Source organism: Gopherus evgoodei, unplaced genomic scaffold (assembly GCF_007399415.2).
Source record: "Gopherus evgoodei ecotype Sinaloan lineage unplaced genomic scaffold, rGopEvg1_v1.p scaffold_34_arrow_ctg1, whole genome shotgun sequence".
Lineage (NCBI taxonomy): Eukaryota > Metazoa > Chordata > Testudines > Testudinidae > Gopherus > Gopherus evgoodei.
This window is the reverse complement of record NW_022060016.1, coordinates 4,053,750-4,075,470: the sequence shown is the minus strand read 5'-3', so window position 1 is coordinate 4,075,470 and position 21,721 is coordinate 4,053,750. Positions and strand designations below refer to the sequence as shown.

General features: G+C 56.4%; 1 protein-coding gene across 1 annotated transcript; it reads left to right on the top strand.

Moving 5' to 3' along the window:
• Positions 1 to 390: 390 nt before the first annotated feature.
• Positions 391 to 17,965, top strand: LOC115641310 (peptidoglycan recognition protein 3-like). The gene is given in 10 exon segments (XM_030544356.1): positions 391 to 527; positions 787 to 858; positions 1,875 to 2,076; positions 3,028 to 3,146; positions 3,581 to 3,753; positions 13,766 to 13,830; positions 16,355 to 16,555; positions 17,280 to 17,331; positions 17,333 to 17,403; positions 17,794 to 17,965. Coding segments are annotated over 10 exon segments (1,218 nt in total). The 5' UTR covers positions 391 to 436.
• Positions 17,966 to 21,721: the final 3,756 nt, after the last annotated feature.

The following is a 21,721-nucleotide window of genomic DNA, read 5'->3' as shown; positions in this document are numbered from 1 at the left end:
TGACCTACGAGGGAAGATTGAAAAAAATGGGTGTGTTTAGTCTGGAGAAGAGAAGACTGAGAGGGGACATGATAACATGTTGGGATGAAGGTTCTGCCCCAGGGACCGCGCTGCCAGGCCAGAATCGCTCCCTCCCACTCTGCGCGCAGTTTGTCGGGCCTGGTGCTGCTACAGACCCCTGAGCCCTGCTGCATGAGCCTGGCTTGGTCTTCAACAACTGCAGTCCCTGGTAGAACCCCCCCCCCCAGTCCTTCCTCCTCGGTGGCTGGGACTCCCAAACAGCATCAGCACGACGGTTTATTGACCAACTTCCTGGTCTCACACACACACACACAAACACACACCCCGTAGCCCTCCCAGGCACTTATACAGAGCAGCAGGTGCCGGTGCTCGGCGCTCACTCTGCTGCCGGCTCTGCAGGAATCCAGGTGGGCACATGCCAGCCCCCCTCTGCACCCTACAGGGTGCCAGTCTCCATGGATCAGCTCTGCCCCCAGCACAACTCTTCTCCCCGCAGTCCCAGCTGGGTAGGTGTTATTACAGCCGGGGCCAGCACCAAGGCTGCTGCTCTAGGGGCTGCCATGGGGACCCAGGGAGCTCGGGGGGAAGGAGGGTCTGGACAGGGCTGGGATGCTGCCCTCAAGTGACAGGTTGGGCTTGGAGCCTGGTGCAGCCTGAATGCAGGGGGATCTGCTACCCAGGGGCTCTGGGGGTGTTTGGCTCCGGCCCAGCAGCGCCCCTTCCTGGGGGTGTCAGGCCGGCTCTGATGGGTGCATTTCCCCACAGGGCTGAGCAAGAGGAGGAGGATGCTGCTGACACAGGTTATGTGGTTCTCAGCGCTCTGCACCACGGTGTTCGGTGAGTTCAGATCCCCCGGGCAGGGAAGGGGGAAGGGCTGGGAATCCCTGACACAGCTGAGAATGGAGGGAGCAGAAACCCACAAGTGGGAAATTAATGATGGAGGAGCCCTACTAACCTGTCCCCTGCCCTGACACCCGGGGCTGGATCCGCCCCGGCAGAGCCAAAGATGCCCATTGTCTCCTGTCCAACCAATCCCTCCATGAGGCAAGGCTGGATCGTCCCCTGCTGCCCGTTCCCAGAGCCCTAGAGTTCATCAGCTCAAGGGACGAGGACCCTCACCCTGCCCACAGGGAGCTGACCCTAGAGTGTCACACACCTTTGCTGGATCCTGCACTTGGCCTCAGTGACATCCAGTGGCAGCGAGTTCCACTGGCTGATTTTGCACAATGAGCCTTTTCTCAGGGTCAGGTCCAGTTTCCGGGACATCAGGCTCGATCCTTCACACCCTGTCTCTGAAGGGACCTAGCAGGAGGGACAAGGAGCTCAGCAGTGGGAGACAACAAGCACCAGAGGCCTGAAGAGCCTCCCAGATGCAGAGAGGACAGAAAGGCTGCAGGCAGAGGAGACAGGCAATGGGGATGCAAATGACCGGAGGGGGCAGAGGGGATGGGTGGGTGCTGAGCCGCACACCCTGGGCGATTGCGGGAGCTTCCCCAGCCTGGGCTGAGTTCAGAGCACCAGCCTCACCCGCCATCTCCAGCCCAGCCCTTGCTTGGCCTCCCTCCAGCCTGGCCTGGCTCCCTGTTCACCCCTTTGCTGCCAGGGGCGGGTGCAGCTACATGGTGAGCAGGCTCCTGGCCAGGCCTCTCTCCAGCCCCATCACATTTAATGCAGGGGCTGCACGTCCTTCCTGCACCGTGCACGGCCTTTGCTGGCCCCCACCCCCACCCCATTGCCGTGGCCCCAACCCACTCAGAGCACCAATCCTGGGCCCAATCCTGCAGCATGGGCTGGGACAGGTGGGGGGCACCCACATTAACCCAGCCCTTTCTCCCTTCCCCCGCATGGCACAGGCTGCCCCACCATCATCACCCGCTCCCAGTGGGGGGCCCGGGCCCCAAGAGACAGGGTCCAGCTGAGCACCCCAGTGCCCTACGTCATCATCCACCACACGGCAGGGAGTTCCTGCATCTCACAGGCTTCCTGCAGCCAGCTGGTCAGGGGCATCCAGAACTACCACATGGACTCAAAGGGCTGGGCCGACATTGGCTACAAGTGAGTGGGGCGAGGTGGGGTGGAGGCTTCCCCACAGCTATTGGGGAGACTCAGGGCCACTGCCTCCAGGCAGACACAGGAGGCAGCAGAGACCACACTTGGGGGAGAGCTGGGGGACAGGAGGTGTCTCCATAGAAGAGATTTTAGCTGAAAAGAGGGAATCGGGGAGGGTGCGCTCAGAGCCCCAGCTATGGTGGGGAGAAATTGGAGGGCCACAGAGCTCCCTGGCATGGGGTGAGAATGGGACCCTGGCATAAGGGGAGGGGCAGGGAGGCTCAGAGTCCCTGGCAGGGGCAGTTTGGGGAGAGGCTGAGGGAGTCCCTGAAGAGCAGGGGATAGATGGGACGGGGAAATCATGGAGCTGGTGGGAGGATGGAGGGCCACAGGGAGCCCCTGCATTGTGCCAGGAGCTCGGCCGACAGACACCGCGCGGCCTGCACCCTGCTCGCCTGTGACACTGCCCCATGCCGGCGTTATCGACGCCTTTCCCTGGGGCAGCCTGACGCCCTGGAACGAAAACCTGGCTGGAGATTTTGCTCCCTGAAATGTTTTGAGATGGTGACGGTGGGGGATGGAAACCCAGCTGGGAATTTCCTGCGGGGCAGCGGGTCCCAGCGCTGTTCTCCTGCCCCACATCTGGGCCGGCTAGAGCCCTCGCTCGCCCCCCAGCTGTGTCCTGGAGGGGTCCAGGGCTGTTTCCATAAAAGGAGTTACACACCGTGCCACCTAATAGCCAAACAGTACAATACAGGTTAGCCCCCCCACCCCATTCATCCCTTTCCTCAGTGGATCTTTATCTGCATGGCAGAGGATTGAGCTTCTAGCTCTGATGGTCCCAGGTTTAACCCAGGCAGAGCCAGTGACAACTCTGGGGGAACTGCTGGGAGCGATGGGGAGGGGAGGCTGCAGCCAACATGCCTGTGCGGGTCTCACACTGTGCTCTGCCTGCAGCTTCCTGATCGGTGAGGACAGCAGAGTCTACGAGGGCAGAGGCTGGAGCACCATGGGGGCCCACGCAAAAAACTGGAACCATAAGTCGCTGGGATTCAGTTTCCTGGGCACCTTCTCCAGTACGTGGGTCCCGTCTGTACAGATCTCTCCAGCTAGGCCTCGAGGGGAGATAGGAATCCCTCCTGTACGCTCCCACCCACACCTGCTCTCCCCTGCTGACCTGACACTCAAGGCAGGGGGCTAACCAAACTGGCCTCATCACCATCCCGCTGGGTTCCACCACTGTCAAGCTCCCCGTCCGTGGGGCACTGGGTTGGGGCATGGGGGCCAGGAAAGGGTGGGGGAAGGGGGAAGGAGAGGGACCTTGGCTAAGCAAATGCAATGGAGGAGGGGAATGCAATGCCTAACATAATGTGGGGGGGAGGGAGAGTGACCTTAACGTGGCCAATCGAGAGCGTGGGCAGAGGGGGGTTAGTTATTTGGGCCACAGTCACATCCCCTGAGCAGCAGACGGGCCAGGGTGAGATTAACAGAAGGCTGCTGTGTCCTGCAGGCAGAGTCCCCAGCGCTGCCGCCCTGAACATCGCCCAGGACCTGATCCAATGCGCCGTCAACAGGGGCTCCCTAAGCAGCAGCTACACCCTGAAGGGGCATCGCAACGTGAACCCGACCGAATGCCCCGGGAATGCCCTCTACAGGGACATCACCCAGTGGCCCAGGTTCAAAGCCAAACCCTGAGTCCCTGCAGCCTCGGGGCAGCCCCTGCGCACATCGCTGACCCCCCCCGCAGCTTCTGCCTGCTCGAGCTGCACCTCCGTCCCCCAGCAGCAGGCAGCTTCGCGCTTCTCGCCCACCTGCTGCCTCCTGGGGCCCAGAGAGCAGGGATCTGAGAGTTGGGGTTACGCTCCCATCTCCCCGGGCTCTGCTGCCCTTCCCCCCAGGGCTCAGATTTCTAATGGCATCTGGGAGCCACCTGCCGCCCCCAGGCTGCCTCCTTCAGCAGATGTCAGGCCTACCCCTCGCTGCCGCCCGGGACTGGCATGTCAGTTCAGCCCAGGCCCTGGAATCCCCCAGAAATTGGTCGCTATTTACCCCACCCCACAAAGGGAACCCAAGTGTCCCTGAGACCTGACCCTCAGCTCTGCCTGGCCTCCGTAAGGTCTGGCTCTCAAAGCTTTCAGCTCTAGCACCTTTCACCCCGACAGTACATTCCCGCCAGCCTCTCTCACCGAGGGGGACAAAGTGTTTGGATCTTCACACAGCAGGTGCCTGGGAAGGACCCGTTGGGTGGTTCACAGAGTCCCACAAAGGAGTTTTTAATTCAAGTGCAATTTGCCTTTAACTCTGCGCCCCTGTGGCTTAGCGCTTGCTTTGCTTGGGAGCTACTGAGCAGTGAGAATAAACCAGCTTCTAGCACATGAAAAGTTGAAGCGCCGTGAATCATTTCATCTCCTGTTAAACCATAACCACCCCCCGCTGCTGGGCTGGGCTGGGTGAGCTCAGAGGGCGAGATTATGGTATGTCAGAGTGGCACTAAAGTGCCCCCTTATGCCAGATACTCTACACGCAAAGCGTGAGACAGACAGTCCCTGCCCTAAAGAGCTCACAGTCTAACTAGACACAAGGTGGGAGGGGAAACTGAGGCACAGGGATGGAAAGAGGGACTTTTCCAAACTCACAGGCCAGTCAGTGGCAGAGCAGAGAACGCCCCCCATGGCTGCAGTCCAGCGCTCGGCCCACTAGGCTATGCTGCCTCTCAATCCAACGATAAGGAAAATTAGGAAAAAATGGAAAGGATTATGGGACACAAGGGCCCCGCCCAGTGGGCACAGGGACACCACAACCAGCCGTGTTTGGGATGTAAGTAAAGTTCTCAATGTGCACCTCACCCATCCCAGGCCTCCCCGCCAGGTCCTGGCTCCACTGTGGTGACATCCCAGGTCAGACACCTGCCCGGGTGGTGGCCACAGACCTTCAGGCTCAGGAGGTGGGATCCTTCTCCTTAGCATCAGCCACCCCCCCCTCGGGGTCACACACTCCTCTGAGACAGCCCGCAAGACTTCTTGTCTGGCCATGTCTCTCTGTGCTGGGCCCTCTGCCCAGGTCTCCCTGGCTGTCTCCAGCTGCTTGCTGTGCTTGGCTGTAGGGTCCCGTGTGATACGGCCAGCGCACGCTCTCCCAGCTCTGGGTCCACGGCTCCCCTTGCAGCTCGGCCCTGGCTTCCCATTGGCGCAGCTGGTCTGTGCTGCTCCAGCTCCCAGCTCTGGCCTGCTCCAGCCCAGTTCAGCGCCCTGGTTCTGCTCTGCCCCCAGCCCGGCTGCACTCCCCTTAGCTCTGCCCTGCTCTGCCTCAGACCATCCCAGCTCACACAGAGGATGGACCCCCAGGCTCTTGACTCTCTCATTGGTCTACTGCCCTGTCATTTGAACTAACATAGAGCGTTGGCAGCTCCCCATTGGCCCTGGGTACTGTCAGTCTGAGGATCCTGATTTCTCTTCGGCCCTTCCCCTCTCTCCTGGCGTTGGGACAGGGCAGAGATTGGGGCGAGATTGTGGGGTGGGCAAAACCAGATTCCTCCTACCACTAGCTAAAATCCATGTGGTGTGGGAAGATTTGGAAAGTGTTTTGACTGAGGGGGTAATGGAGCACCCCCTAGTTTACCTGCGTCTTGGTAATAATTTTTTCTGTGTAGCTTTAGGTTAAGATATTTGCCTACAGTAAGAAGGAATTTTATTCTGGGACCCCTGAGGAAAACGGTAAGGTCACTGGAACTGCTAAGAGAATGGAAGAGAATCTCCTTGATTCTTCTGCAGCATGGGGAAGCCACATGTTTCTAGGTGGGAGGTTGGTCGAGACCAGGTCCTGCAATGTAGCTGGAGGTAACACCACATCAGGAAGGGATGGGGGTGTACTGCTGGCCAAGGAGAGAACTGTCCAGGTGTGACGATGCGGTTCTGGCAGGACTCAGCTGAGAGTGCCAATTCAGGACCAGTTGCTTAAACAGGGCAGTTACAGCCCTAGGCTGGGAGTTTTTCCACCTCTAAGGCAAACCAAACCAGCCAGACAAAGAGGACTTTGGTTTCACCCCGCTGGCTAACCACAAGTCACACAAGCAATTACTTTAGACACTCCAGTCTCCCAGTTTCCCCACCAGTGCCACTCGTCCTGCGGATGAATGGTTATGAAAACCAACACCCCAATAAAAGAAAACGGCTCTCTCAATCCCAAAGAATCAAGCCCCAGACCCAGGTCAATATACAAATAGATCTTTCCCACAAATCACACTGTTGCCAATCCTTTAGAATCTAAAATCTAAAGGTTTATTCATAAAAGGAAAAAGATATAGATGAGAGCTAGAATTGGTTAAATAGAATCAATTACATACAGTAATGGCAAAGTTCTTGGTTCAGGCTTGTAGCAGTGATGAAGTAAACTGCAGGTTTAAATCAAGTCTCTGGAGTACATCCCCCACTGGGATGGGTCATTCAGTCCTTTGTTCAGAGCTTCTCTTTGTAGCAAAGTTCCTCCAGAGGTAAGAAGCAGGACTGAGGACCCTAGGGAGATGAGATATCAGCCTTTTACAGTTTTTTTCCAGGTGTAAGAACCTCTTTGTCCTTACTGTTGAAAATTACAGCAAAATGGAGTCTGGAGTCACATGGGCAAGTCCCTGCATACTTTGCCGAGTTACAAGGCGTATCTGCCTTCTCTCAGTGGGTCAATTGTATAGCTGATGGTCCTTAATGGACCATCAAGCAGGCTAGGCAGAGCTAACACCAACTTGTTTGGGGTGTCACCCAGAAGCACAGCACAAATTTAAAATACAGACAGTATATAAAGTCAATACTCATAACTTCAACTACAAAATGATAAGACATATAGGCAGCATAATCATAACCAGCAACCCATAACCTGGTCTTAGAAACCTTATATGACCCCCTTTACATAAGATTTGGTGCCACTACAGGACCTTGGTTGCAACCATGTTCTATATTGTCCCAGATTATATCAATAACATCACACCAGATTGTTAGCTGCCAGCAGGATGCTGGTAAACTAGGGACAGATCCCACTCTAGGGACCATAGGGAGATGTGTCCCAGAGGAAAGGCCAGGGTGTCCCAGAGGAGAGCCCAGGGAATGGTGATTGGATCTCAGAAACCACTGAGGTGGGTGAGGATTCCTGTGACTCTGTAACACAGGGAAGCAGGGTGATTCCAAGTATGAGAGGGGCTGAGACTAGCTCCTTTCCAAAAAAGAAAAGGCAACATGCCCTGAGGATCGGAGGCAGGAGAGGTGTTGTCAGGGATTAAGGAAACTGTCCCAGTTCTTAGCTAGCAGAGTTTTGCAGCTGAAGAAGGGACGGACCCCTTCCTAGGGAACACAGAGATATGTCTTAGAGGCAGGCCAAGAGGAGGAAACTGGGGATGGAATAGTGGGAGGACAGGATTGTCTCCTCATTGGTCACTTGGGAGAGGATGCCCAGGGCCAAATGGCTGAGTCAGCATCTGTGCACCCAGGCACTCAGCCTGTGACCCAGGTTTTGAGAGGGAATTGTGTAACCGAACTCCTGGAGGGGAGCAATCTAGATGTTGCCCAGGCTAATAGGGTTGAGAGTTTACACTGCCTGCTTATATTTTATTTTCCTTTGGTAACTAACTCTAACTTTTTGCCTATCACTTAAAATGTATCGTTTGTAGTCCATACACGTCTTTGACCATTCATCTTACCAGTGAGTTTGCCTGAAGTTTCTGGCAAATTGCTCAGGTTACAAAGCCTGGTGTATATCCACTTTCCATTGATGAATTGGTGAACTAATTAATAAATCTGCATGTCTCATCTTGAGCAGTGCAAGATGGTATTTTCCTGAGGCACAGTGCTGGGAACTGGGGGGATTGGGCTGGTGCCTTTCTCTTCCTGATTCACGAGTGGCTCTGGGAGCATTCATGCAATCTAGCTGGGTGTGGGGTCCACATGTGGTTGTGCTGAATGATAACAGGGCCTGGAGGGCTTTGACAGAGTGAAAACACTCACCGAACCTGCTAGAGAAGAAGAATCAGAACCCACTGACCCCAGCGATTCCCATCACTCCAAAAATCCACAACTGGGACCATTTACGTCCTGCATACAATGAGGCAGACGATATTGCTGAATATCGGACTACATTTGAAAGGCTATGTCTAGTGCATGAAATACCTGATGCCAAGAGAGTTCCTACCCTGATTGCAGAATGAACTGGTGAAGTCTGAATGTGTTCAATGAAATGCCCATAGAGGATGTAACACAAGGGAGCCGTGTGCTTCCAAGTACGGGAGGGGCTGTGACTAGCTCCTTTCCCAAAAAAAGGCAACATGCCTTCAAGATCGGGGGAAGGAGAGGTATTGTCAGTGATTAAGGAAACTGTCCCATTTCTTAGCTGGCAGGGTGTTGCAGCCGAAGAAGGGACGGCCCCCTTCCTAGAGAGCACAGAGAGATGTGTCTGAAAGGGGGGCCCTGAGGAGGAAACTGGGGAAGGATAGTGGGAGTAGAGGACTGTCTCCTCCTTAATCACTTGGGAGAGGAGGCCCAGGACCAAACAAGTGAGTCAGCATCTGTGCACCCAGGCACTCAGCCTCTGTAAAGATGCAGCCGGGGGAGCCAGCTGAGGTCACTCAATTAGGGTGAACTGCAAACAGAACGGGGCAAACAAACCCCAAACGCTGGTGGATATTCCAGGATTTAGGTGTACTAAGCCAGCACAAAACAGCTTCTGTATTATCTCACTGGTTATGCAGAAATCCCAATAATGCAGTTCCCTTAAAGTGCCCAGCCTCTGGTCTTCATCCAGACACACGTCAGATATGATGATTACTGAAAATTTCATCTCATCATATAAAATAAAAGGTTCTTCCAACCCCAAAGGATCAGCCACACACCCAGGTCCAATTATAACTTAGATTTTACCCAAAATACACACTTATACTCAATTCTTGTTAACTAAAATTTATTTAAAAAGAAAAGAGAAAGAGTGTTGGTTAAAAGATCAATATACATACAGACTTGAATTCAGATACATAGCAGAGATGAGTCTGTAGTTGCCAAAAGTCCTTTTGGAAATAGTCCACAGGTTATAGTCCAATGTCCATATTCAGGGTAACTCCACAATTCTTATGGCTTAAGGTTTCCCTCTCTTGAAACCCAAAGCAGATCAGAAATGAAGAAGGATCTTGTCCCAAGGCTTTTATACATTTTCCAGCAGCCTCTTGGCCTGAGAAAATAAGCTTAATCTTCTGTCTCCCAACCATCCTGGCAATTAGCCTAGTGTAATTTATCCATTAAACAGTTCATTTACAGTTTATCTAGGGTGACCAGATGTCCCGATTTTATAGGGACAGTCCCGATACTTGGGGCTTTTTCTTATATAGGTGCCTATTACCCCCCACCCTGTCCCGATTTTTCACACTTGCTGTCTGGTCACCCTAACTTTATCACAACCTTCAAAGAGACATATAAACAATAATACTATTTCACGCAAGTGTCATCATAAATGTCAATATTCCTTTTTTGATCTTTGAATCAAAGCTATAGCAATATACCAGACTTGTTTGCTTACATCACAACAGCTGAGCAAACCCCGACCCTTCTATCCCTAACAATGCAGGCTGCATTTCAAAGCTCTGTTCACTTACCTATCTTCCTAACCAGTCTTTGAAGTTTATCCACGGGTCAGGTCAGTCTGTGAGTTAATTAACTTTTTCTGGCCCTTTCAGTGAGATAGTATATTACACTCATAACATCACAGCCTGTGACCCCAGGTTTTGAGAGGGAATTGTGTAACGACCTCCTGGAGGGGAGCAGTCACACAGCTGACTTCTCAGGGACAGTGAAAGGGGGGACAGAGGCTATCCAAATCCAGGTCCCAGTTTTTCAGGATGCTGTTTCTGAGAAATGTTTGGAATGTAACTGTGTCTTTTTAAACCAAGATGCAGCTCCAATGCCGGCGACAGCAGAAGAGTTGACACCAGAAAATTGCCAGGTGGTGGTTTGTGAGAATGCAAATGACCCGAATGATGGAGGGGGCGTGTGTCTTCCCCCAGGTTGGTGAGACACAGAAATCAGCTGTGGAAAAACTGCTGGGAAAAGTTACATCTGATCAAAGGGTAACCGCTCATAGCCCAGAGAGCACTGATCACAGCCCTCTAGGACAGTGGTTCTCAAACTTTTGTACTGGTGACCCCTTTCACATAGCAAACCACTGAGTCCGACCACCCCCTCCCCCTTATAAATTAAAAACACTTTTTTATATATTTAACACTGTTATAAATCCTGGAGGCAAGTGGGGTTTGAGGTGAAGGCTGACAGCTCACGACCCGCCATGTAATAACCTTGTGTCCCCCTCAGGGGTCCCAACACCCAGTTTGAGAATCCCTGCTCTAGGAAAAGGGGGTAGGGAATGACTCAGTGCTGGGAGGGGGAAACACCATGTAACCCCAAAAAGGGAGCTGGATTTTTTGCATACGTACAGTCCTGGAGTTGGGAGACAGCTCCCCAAAGGGCCACTCGATATGCAGGACCTCCTGGACCCCTCTCTTGCCCAGGGCCGCCTGGGCGGGCAAGTGGGGCAATTTGCCCCAGGCCCTGGGCACAGCAGGGGCCCCCACAAGAGTTTTTCGGGGCCCCAGGAGCAGGGTCCTTCACTCACTCCGGGGGCCCCGGAAAACTCTCGCAAGGCCTGGGGCCTCGGAGCTTCTTCGGTCCCAGTCTTCGCCGGTGGGGGGTCCTTCCACTCCAGGACCCGCCGCCGAAGTGCCCCAAAGACCTGTGGCGGGGGCCACTCCGCTGCCAAATTACCGCTGAAGACCCGGCTGCACTTTGGCGGCGGGTCCTGATTCGGTGGTAATTCGGCGGCAGGGTCTTCAGGGCACCTTGGCGGCGGATCCCCAAGCGGAAGGCTCCCCTGCTTCCAAATTACCGCCAAAGCGAGGGGCTCCTGCCGCTGAAGACCCCAGGCCCCCGGAATCCTCTGGGCGGCCCTGCTCTTGTCAGACCCTGAGGAAACCAAAATCCCAGAAACATGATTAAATTAAGAGCCCACACAGACAGGAATACTGGAAGGAAAAAGAAGCCAATAATATCCGTGTTTCACGAATGCCATAAAACATTAACAGTGATGATGATGAAGCTGCAGTTCTGTCACAGAGATCGCGGAAGTCACGGATTCTCTGACTTTCCGTGACCTCCATGACTTTCACAGCTCAGGGCAGAAGCTCCGCTCAGGCAGTCCTGAGGCAGCTGGCCCCGGGAAGCACCCAAGCAGCGGTCCCCAGGGCCTCGGAGCAGGGGTGGGCTGGGGGAAGTCAGTCCCCACGGCCAGGGCAGGGGCTAACATCAGCCCCCGTAACGCCACAGCAGTGATGTCCTGAGACCCCCTAGAGCAGCAGGCCCCTGGAGCTGCTAAGTTTTGTCAGTATAGTAAAAGTCATGGATAGGTCACGGGCTGTGAGTTTTTGTTTATTGCCTGTGACCTGTCCATGATTTTACTAAAAATACCTGGGACTAAATGCAGCAAAGAGTCTTGTGGCACCTTATAGCCCAGGGGTCGGCAACCTTTCAGAAGTGCTGTGTCGAGTCTTCATTTATTCACTCTGATTTAAGGGTTCGCGCGCCAGTCATATATTTTAATGATTTTCGAAGGTCTCTTTCTATAAGTCTATAATATAGAACTAAACTATTGTTGTATATAAGGTAAATAAGGTTTTTTAAATGTTTCAGAAGCTTCATTTAAAATTAAATTAAAATGCAGAGCCCCCCGGACCTTTGCCCAGGACCCAGGCAGTGTGAGTGCCACTGAAAATCAGCTTGTGCGCCGCCTTCGGCACCTGTGCCATAGGCTGCCTACCCCTGTTATAGACTAACAGATGTAGTGGAGCATGAGCTTTCGTGGGTGAATACCCACGTCGTTGGATGTTGCATGCTCCAATACGTCTGTTAGTCTACAAGGTGCCACAGGACTCTGCTGCTTTTACAGATCCAGACTAACACAGCTCCCCCTCTGATACTGTGAATAAATCTTAGCCTTAATGATGATGATATTAATATCAGGAGGTGGAGTGGGGTGGGCGTTCTAAGAAACCAGTGCCCTGCCACACCCACAGGGCTCTGCCCGGCCAGAGGAGGAGCTTGGCAGGGAGCAGAGAGCAGCTCCCTTGAAAGGCACCAGCAGAGGTGAGCACAGCTGGGATCCGCAGCTCTGCAGAAGGAGCCGCGCGGCAGGCCCAGCTGATGCTCTACCTAAGCTGCTGAGGGGAAGGATTCTGGGCATTTGCAGGGTCGGAGACATCTCCTGGGGTTTGTTCAATTTTTGCTTTTCCCTCTGGCTTGGGGAGGCCGACGGGAAGTGATCAGGGGGAGGGTGACGCAGAGCTCTCCGGGGGCAGAACTCAGATCCAGGGTCGGATTAACTTTTTGTGGGCCCTCATGGGACAAGGCACAGGGGGGACAGGATGGTCAGTCTCCAGAATGAAGGGCGGGCTGGGGGTAATGAGGCACAGCGCGGCGGGAGCAGCCCAGCAGGAGGGCACTGTTTACAAACCTGCAGCTGCCAGACGCACACTGGCCTGCCCAGCCCTTTGCTGCCAGCCCCTTCCCCTGGAGGGCGAGCTCACACCGCACTGCCTCCCTGCCCAGTGCCCCACGCTTACACCCAATGCACCCTCGCCCAGAGACCTCCACCACAGATCTCTATGCCCAACCCTGACCCGTCCCAGAGACCTCCCCCGCTGGCCTCCCACCACAACCACACAGCACCCTGCACACCACCCCGCTTGCCCAGCGCCCCCCGCCCATAGACCTCCCCATGTCCCACCACCCGCCTCATAGTCCCACTGCACAGCACCTCATATTCCTGAGGGGATTCGGTGCCAAAAAAATAATATTTCTGTGCACAATATTTTAAAATTCTGCAAATTTTATTTGTTGATAAATAAATGTGGAGGCACCAACATGACAGTGGGGCACACGGGCCACTGGTTGCATGGAGGCGGGAGATTACCCTGCAGCCTCCCCCCACCTTACCCCAGCAGTGAGGCTGCACCCGACCTTAATGCAATGCAAGGGCCAGGCCAGCCCCAGAAATGCCCTGGAGCTCTGCCCCCCTGTGCCAGGTGCACCAGGTGTGGGTGAGCAGGCTAAGCCCCACAGCAGGATCCAAGTGCAGAGAGACTTAGTGGGGGGGGTCCAAGTGGGGGTAAGAGAGGTCTCTGTGGGGCATTCTGGGTGTGGGTGACTCAGCAGGAGATCTGGATGCACAGAAGCTCTTTGGGGGGTTCCAGGTGCAGGGGCAATGGGACTCTGCAGGAGATCCAGGTGAAGGTGTTTGGGGTTAGCGGGGGGATTGTCTAGGTGCTGGGGTTCCAGGTGCAGGTGGTTGGGGCTGAGTGGGGAGGGTGTCTGGGGGGGCTCATCAGGGTGATACAGATGGAGGGGAGATAGGGCTTGTCAGGGTGAGGGTTCAATGGGCCTGTTTAACAAGGGGGCCCCAGCTTCTGCCAAGGGGATGCCGCATGCCGGGCTCCAGCTTCTCCCCGACCCCTACTTCCCCTACCCCCTTCTCTTCCCCGTCCCACGCCCCTTCCCCACTGCCCCATCTCCTTCCCATCCCACCTCCTTCCTTCACCACTGCCTTTTCCCCCCGTCCCTACTTCACCCATCCCCTTCTTTTCCCCATCCTATGCCCCTTCCTCACTGCTCCATCTCCTCTCCAGGCTTGGGGGGCCAGGCAGAAACCGCACCCCAGCATGAGCCGGCAGAGTGGAATGGGCTGGGGCCGGTGAGTGCAGGGCAAGTCAGACCCATGCTGCAGTCCCCCTGGATGTGTAGCTCAGGGGAGAGGGTTTGGGGGGGAAGGGGCAGAGGGACTGGGGTGGAGCAGGGGTGGGAAGAGGTGGTATGGGGAGCGAAGCAAGGGCAGAAGCAGCTTTCCCAACAGGCTCAGCCGGCCGGGGGATCGGGCGGGTCGGGGCCCATTCTGACTCTGGGCCCAGCGACATGGCACCATGGTTAACCCGGTACTGCTCAGCAAGCCGCCTTGGGGCCCTCCTGGAGCCCAAGGTGGAGGTTGGGCCAGGGCTTCCCGGCCGGGGCTGAAGGCACACGGCCTGTCGCTGACACTAGCCACTCAGGACTAGGCAGACCCACATCCCAGATTCCCAACTCTGGGGCTTTGGCTGGGTGATACCCACTCGGACACAGTCTGTCAGGCCTGGTGCTGCTACAGACCCCTGAGCCTGGCTGCAAGAGCTCGGCTTGGTCTTAAGCAATCACAGCCCCGGGTGAAATCCCCACACACACACACGCCTTCCTCCTTGGTGGCTGGTATCAGAGGGGGAGCTGTGTTAGTCTGGATCTGTAAAAGCAGCAAAGAGTCCTGTGGCACCTTATAGACTAACAGACGTTTTAGAGCATGAGCTTTCGTGGGTGAATCTGATGAAGTGGGTATTCACCCACGAAAGCTCATGCTCCAAAACGTGTTAGTCTATAAGGTGCCACAGGACTCTTTGCTGCTCTTGGTGGCTGGGCTCTCGCCAGCATCAGCACGATGGTTTATTGACCACCTACCTGGCCTCACTCCGTTACCCTCCCAGGCACTTATAGAGAGCAGCAGGTGCCGGTGCCCAGAGTTCACTCTGCTCCCGGCTCTGCAGGAATCCAGGTGGGCACCTGCCAGTCCCCCTCTGCACCCCACGGGGCACCGGTGTCCATGGACCAGCTCTGCCCCCAGCACGGCTCTTCTCCCCGCACCCCCAGCTGGGCAGGCGATGTTAATATAGCTGGGGCCAGCGCCGAGCCTGCTGTTCTGGGGCTGCTTGGAGCCCAGAGCAGCCTGAGCACCGAGGGATCTGCTACCCAGGGGATCTGGGAGTGTTTGGCTCTGGCCCAGCAGCGCCCTTCCTGGGGGTGTCAGGCCGGCTCTGATGGGTGCATTTCCCCACAGGGCTGAGTGAGAGGAGGAGGATGCTGCTGACACAGGTTATGTGGTTCTCAGCGCTCTGCACCGCGGCGTTCAGTGAGTTCGGATCCCCCAGGCCGGGAAGGGGCCAGGGTTGCGAATCCCTGACACAGCTGAGAACAGAGGAAGCAGAAACCCACAAGCGGGAAATTAATGCTGGAGGAGCCTGACTCTGGCACATGGGGCTGAATCTGCCCCTGCAGAGCCAAAGATGCCCATTGTCTCCCGTCAAGCCAATCCCTCCATGAGGCAGGGCTGGATTGTCGCCTGTGGTCCGTTCCCAGAGCCCTAGAGTTCATCAGCCTAAGGGACGAGGCCTCTCACCCTGCCCACAGGCAGGGCCGACTTTAGGCCGATTCCACCAATTCCCCCAAATCGGGCCCCACCCCTAAGAGGGCCCCGCCCCCAGTGAGAATCCCTTCCCTGGCTAGAGGTACCTTTTTAATTTTTACTCACCTGGCAGTGCTCTGGGTCTTCGGCGGCACTTTGGCAGTGGGTCCTTCAGTGCTGCCAAAGACCTGGAGCGAGTGAAGGACCCACTGCCAAAGAGCCGCTGAAGACTCGGAGCACCACCCGGTGAGTACAAGCCCAACGTGTTTCTTTACATGTGTTTTTTTTTTTAGTCATCCCTGCCGGGGCCCTGTCAAAACTGTTCGAATCAGGCCCCACACTTCCTAAAGCCGGCCCTGCCCACAGGGAGCTGATCCTAGAGTGTCACACACCTTTGCTGGATCCTGCACTTGGCCTCAGTGACATCCAGTGGCAGCGAGTTCCACTGGCCGATTTTGCACAATGAGCCTTTTCTCAGGGTCATGTCCAGTTTCTGGGACATCGGGCTCCATCCTTCACACCCCGTCTCTGAAGGGACCTGGCAGGAGGGACAAGGAGCTCAGCAGTGGGGAACAACAAGCACCAGGGGCCTGGAGAGCCTCCCAATTGCAGACAGAGAGAGAGGGATTACATGGAGTGGAGGGGACAGGCTGGAGGGATGCAAATGACAGGAGGGGTCAGAGGAAACAGATGGGCTCTGAGCCGCACACCCTGGGTGGGAGCTTTTATAGCCTGGGGTGAGTTTGGAGCACCAGCCCCCCCACCATCCGCTGCCCAGCCTGGCTCCCTGTTCGCCCCTTTGCTGACAGCGCCGGGTGCTGCTGCAAGTCGAGCAGGCTCCAGGCCAGGCCTCTCTCCAGCCCGGTCACATTTAACGCAGGGCTGTGTGACCTCCCTGCGCCGTGCACGGCCTTTGCTGGCCCCCACCCCCACCCCATTGCCGCGGCACCAACCCACTCAGAGCACCAGCACCCACATTAACCCAGCCCTTTCTCCCTTCCCCCGCATGGCACAGGCTGCCCACCATCATCACCCGCTCCCAGTGTGGGGCCCGGGCCCCAAGAAACAGGGTCCCGCTGAGCACCCCAGTGCCCTACGTCATCATCTACCACACGGCAGGGAGTTCCTGCATCTCACAGGCTTCCTGCAGCCAGCTGGTCAGGAGCATCCAGAACTACCACATGGACTCAAACGGCTGGGCCGACATTGGCTACAAGTGAGTGGGGCGGGGTGGGCTGGAGGCTCCCCCATAGCTATGGGGGAGACTCGGGGCCACTGCCCTGGGGCAACCACAGGGGGCAGCAGAGAACACACACAGGGGGAAAGCTGGGGGAGGCTGAGAAGAGGGAATCGGGGAGGGTGCGCTCAGAGCCCCAGCTACGGTGGGGAGAAATGGGGGGCCATAGAGCGCCCTGGCATGGGGTGAGAATGGGACCCTGGCATAAGGGGAGGGGCAGGGGGGCACAGAGGCCCGGCAGGGGGAGATTGGGAGGGGGGCTGAAGGAGTCCCTTAAGAGCAGGCAGGGGATGGGAAGGGGGCAGTCATGTAGCTGGTGGGGGGACGGAGGGCCGCAGGGAGCCCCTGGGCTGTGCCATGAGCTCGGCCGACAGACACTGTGCGGCCTGCACCCTGCTCGCCTGTGACACTGCCCCATGCCAGCGCTATCAACGCCTTTCCCCAGGGCTGCTTCCATAAGGGGTGTTACAAACAGCGCCTCCTACTGGCCAAGCAACGCAATACAGATTAGCCCCTCATTTCAGTCCCTTTTCTTAGTGTGTTTTTACCTCCATGGGAGAGGATTGAGCTTCTAGCTCCGAGGGTCCCAGGTTCAAAGCTGGACAGGGCCAGCGACGACCCTGGGGGAGCTGCCAGGAGCGACGGGGAGGGGAGGCTGCGGCCGATGTGCCCATGCGGGTCACACACTGCGCTCTGCCTGCAGCTTCCTGATCGGTGAGGACGGCAGAGTCTATGAGGGCAGAGGCTGGAGCACCGTGGGGCACCCATGCCTCCGCCTGGAACGATATATCACTGGGATTCAGCCTCCTGGGCACCTTCTCCAGTACGTGGCCCCCTCTATACTGATTTCCCCAGCTAAGCCCGAGGGGGGCTGGGAATCCTTCCTGCAGGGCTCCCGCCCACACCTGCTCTCCTCTGCTGACCAGACACCCGGGGCAGGGGGCTAACCCAGCTGGCCTCACCACCATCCCACTGGGCTCCACCGCTGTCAAGCTTCCCCTCTGTGGGGCACAGGGCTGGGGCACGGGGCCAGGAAAGGGAGGGGGAGAGGGAAGGAGATGGATCTCGGCTAAGCAAATGTGGGCAGGTGGATGCAATACTGAATGCATGGGCAGAGGGGGGTTATTTATTCAGGCCACAGTCACATCCCCTGAGCAGCAGTGCGGGGCCAGGTGCCAGGGTGAGATTAACAGGCGGCTGCTCTGTCCTGCAGGCAGAGTCCCCAGCGCTGCCGCCCTGAACATCGCCCAGGACCTGATCCAATGCGCCGTCAACATGGGCTCCCTAAGCAGCAGCTACATCCTGAAGGGGCATCGCAACGTGAAGGAGACCGAATCCCCCGGGGAGGCCCTCTACGTCATCACCCAGTGGCCCAGGTTCCAAACCTGAGTCCCTGCAGCCCCTGCACCCATCGCTGACCCTTCCCATGGCTTTTGCCTGCTCGATCTGCACCTTCACCCCCTAGCAGGGGGCAGCCTTCCACTTCTCGCCCACCTGCTGCCTCCTGGGGCCCAGACAGCAGGGATCTGAGAGTTGGGGTTACGCTCCTGTCTCCCCCAGCATTTGGCTGCCCTCCCACCTGGGGGGCTCAGATTTCTAATGGCGCCTGGGAGCCATCTGCCTCCCCCAGGCTGCTTCCTTCGGCAGACGCCAGGCCTAGCCCCTCGCTGCCGCCTGGAACTGGCATGTTGGCTCAACCCGGTTCCACACACAGCCAGGCCCAGGGTCTTACAGCATCCGGGAGGTGGGGCCAATCCTCAGCTGAGCTCTGTGGCGACGGCCCTACCAATCCCTGGGCAGCTCAGGGCATGTCGCCTCCACTCCCGTGTTAAACGTCTGAGCAATTCTCAATTCCAGAGTCAAATCCTCCTCTGCCCCCAGCCCCCCTGAAATCTGCAGCGAAACTTCCATCTGGAATCCCCCAGAAATTGGTCGCTATTTACCCCACCCCACAAAGGGAACCCAAGTGTCCCCGAGCCCTGACCCTCAGCTCTGCCTGGCCCCGCAGGGTCTGGCTCTCAAAGCTTTCAGCCCTAGCACCTTTCACCCTGACAATCGGCTTCTGCCAGCCTCTCTCATCGAGGGGGGGTGAAGTGTTTGGATCTTCACACAGTGGGTGCCTGGGAAGGACCCGTTGGGTGGTTTGCAGAGCCCCACAAAGGGGTTTTAATTCAAGTGCAATTTGCCTCTAACCCAGCACCCCCATGGCTTAGCACTTGCTTTGCTTGGAGCTACTGAGCAGTGACAATAAACCAGCTTCTAGCACATGAAAAGTTGAAGCGCCGTGAATCATTTCATCTCCTGTTAAACCATAACCACCCCTCGCGGCTGGGCTGGGCTGGGCAAGCTCAGAGGATGACATTATGGTCTGTCAGATTGGCGCTAAGATGCTCCCTTGCGCCAGGTACTTTACACACAGAGCATGAGACAGACAGTCCCTGCCCTAAAGAGCTCGCAGTCTAATTAGACATGGGGTAGGAGGGGAAACTGAGGCATGGGAACAGGAAAACGGACTTTTTTAAGCTCACTGGCCAGGCAGTGGCAAAGCTGGCAACAGACCCCCTGGCTGCAGTCCAATGCTCTGCCTATTAGGCTGGGCTGCCTCTCAATCCAACGGCCAGGGAAATAAGGGAAAAAATGGAAAAGGTTATGGGACACAACAGCCTCCACGGTGGGCACACGGACACCACAACCAGCTGTCTCTGGAACGAAAGACAAGTTCCCAGTCTGCTCCTCACCCATCCCAGGCCTCCCTGCCAGGCCCTGGCTGCACTGTGGTGACACTATGGGTCGGACTGCTGCCCTGGTGGCAGCCATGGACTCTCAGGCTTAGGTGACAGGACCCTTCTCCCCAGCATCAGTCCCCCTGTCCCCGCCCCATTGTGGTCACACCCCCCTCTGAGCTGGCCTGCAAAGCCTCTTGTCTGGCCACATTTCCCTATCCAGGTCCCCCTGGCTCACCCCAGCTGCTTGGCTGCAGGGTTACATGTGGCACGGCCAGTGCCCTCTGTCACTGCTCTGGGCCCATGGCTCCCCTTGCAGCTCGGCCCTGGCTCCCCATCAGCGTGGCTGGTCAGCGCTGCCCCAGCTCGTGGCTCCGGGCTGCTCCAGCCCAGCTCGGCCCCCTGGCTCTGCTCTGCCCGACTCAGCTGCTGCACTCCCCTTAGCTCTGCCCCTGCCCTGCCTCAGGCAGCCCCCGGGCTCCTGACTCTCTCATTGGTCTGCTTCCCTGTCAATCGGGCTACGTAGAGCATTGACACCTCCCCATTGGCCCTGGGCACCGTCGTCTGAGGATCCTGATTTCTCTTCGGCCCTTTCCCTTTTCCCAGGCATTGGGACAGGGCAGCCGTGCTGCTGAGCCGCGGTTTTGAGCTATTGGTGGTTGCCAGTGGTCATGGCTGGCAAGTAGCCCAAAGCACTGCACCCTGTGATGGCTCATTAAATCCCACAGCTGGCACTCACCAGTACCCCTGTGCCCGGCAAACATGCCCCATGGGCACAGCCTGGCCCTTCCTACGCGTTTACTGCCAGACACTCCCCACACCCTCCTCTGCACCCACAGCTGCCAGATGCCGCCTGCCCTGGCCCGACCCGCCAGGTAAGCAGAGCCGCCAAATGCCTCTTGGCTGAGCAGCCTGCCCTGCCGTGGGACCTCAGAGTCCAGCCAGAAGTGGTGACAGGCTAGGTCCGGGTGGCTCCCTGCCCTGAGAGGGGAGAGGCTGGCAGCGAGGTGCTGACTGTCGGGTAGGTGCTATGTCCCAGGCCTGCACCAGCCCCCCTGCCAGGGAGTGTGACACGGCCCCCCACCTTGAGAATGAGGCTGCAGGTATCCCCAAATACCCCCCCAATGCCCCTCAAAGCTCCCTCCGACACCCCCCAAATACCCTGTCCTGTCCCAGGACACCCCCCCCCATGTATTTGGGGTTGGTTTTGAATTGGAGTGTCATCTCACAGCTTTGGTGCTAGTGTGGACAAACTCCTGCTGGGCCTGTTAGTAGTTTTAAAAATCAAATCTGTACCAGGGATCCGTGGACACTCCCATTTCTTCTCTGATGTACAATCAATGTGTTGTTAAAAAACCCTTTGTTTCAATAAATAGACTGGACTAGCGTGGGGCTAATTTATAAGTGGCTTTGGGCTATTAATGCAGTAGAAATCTGCCAGCCCTGCAGGGCAGCCAGAGCCCCACTAAGTGTATAGTGACACTGGCTGTCACTGAAAAGTGCTAGGAGATCCTCAGCAGAGCCTGTTGTTTTGGCATCAGTGCTGTCTGGCCCTCTGTCCCAAGGCTCATTTCTGACCGTGCCAGGTGTTCTTCCATCGCTGGACTAAATCCGCCTCTCCCAGAGGCACTAGCTGGGTTAACAGAAGAATTCTTTCATCAACCTAGCGCTGTCTACGCCAGGGCTTAGGCAGTTTAACTACAGCACTCAAGGGTGTGAATTTTTCACCTCCCTGACCGACGCAGCTGGGTCGATCCACCTTTCTAGTGTAGCGCAGACCTCAGGCCCTCTGCAGACTCAGTCAGTGTTGCTGTGTTGGTCACACCCAAGGCAACTTCCCCTTCTCAGAGCGATGGGTTCAGGCCGGCTGCAGACTCAGGCAGCGTTGCTGTGTCACTCAGACCAGGCCAGGATTGGAAGGTTTTCTTTGCGACTCTGAAGGTAGGAAACTGCCTCTCTGCAGTGCAAGCCGAGATTCTATTCACACCAGCCACAGACAGGCATCCCCGGGGCCGGATCCAGACTGCACACCATATGGACACCTCTGTGCCAGAAGGATGCTGGAAGATCATCCTAAAATTGTCAATGCAGATGCTGCCTGGAACTTGAAAGCCCTGTCGGTTTCTCTGCGTGTATTCTCAGCAGCACCACGGAGAGGTGCAGTATTTATTACTGCCATGAAGCCTGGAGGCTCCAAATGTGTTAGAAACAGGGCTTGTCAAAATTCCCTTTTCTAAGTAACTTGAACGCATCAGACAGGTATTTAATTGTAAGCATTTTTAAAGATTTGGCTCAGCTGAAACGTCCAGCTGCAGGATGTTATGGGGGGACTGTCGGACAGTAATTATTGAATGACGGTAGATGCTGAGATTCAAGAAGTGAAATGGAACCTAAATGGCATCCTAGGGCCAGTTCCGCTAAC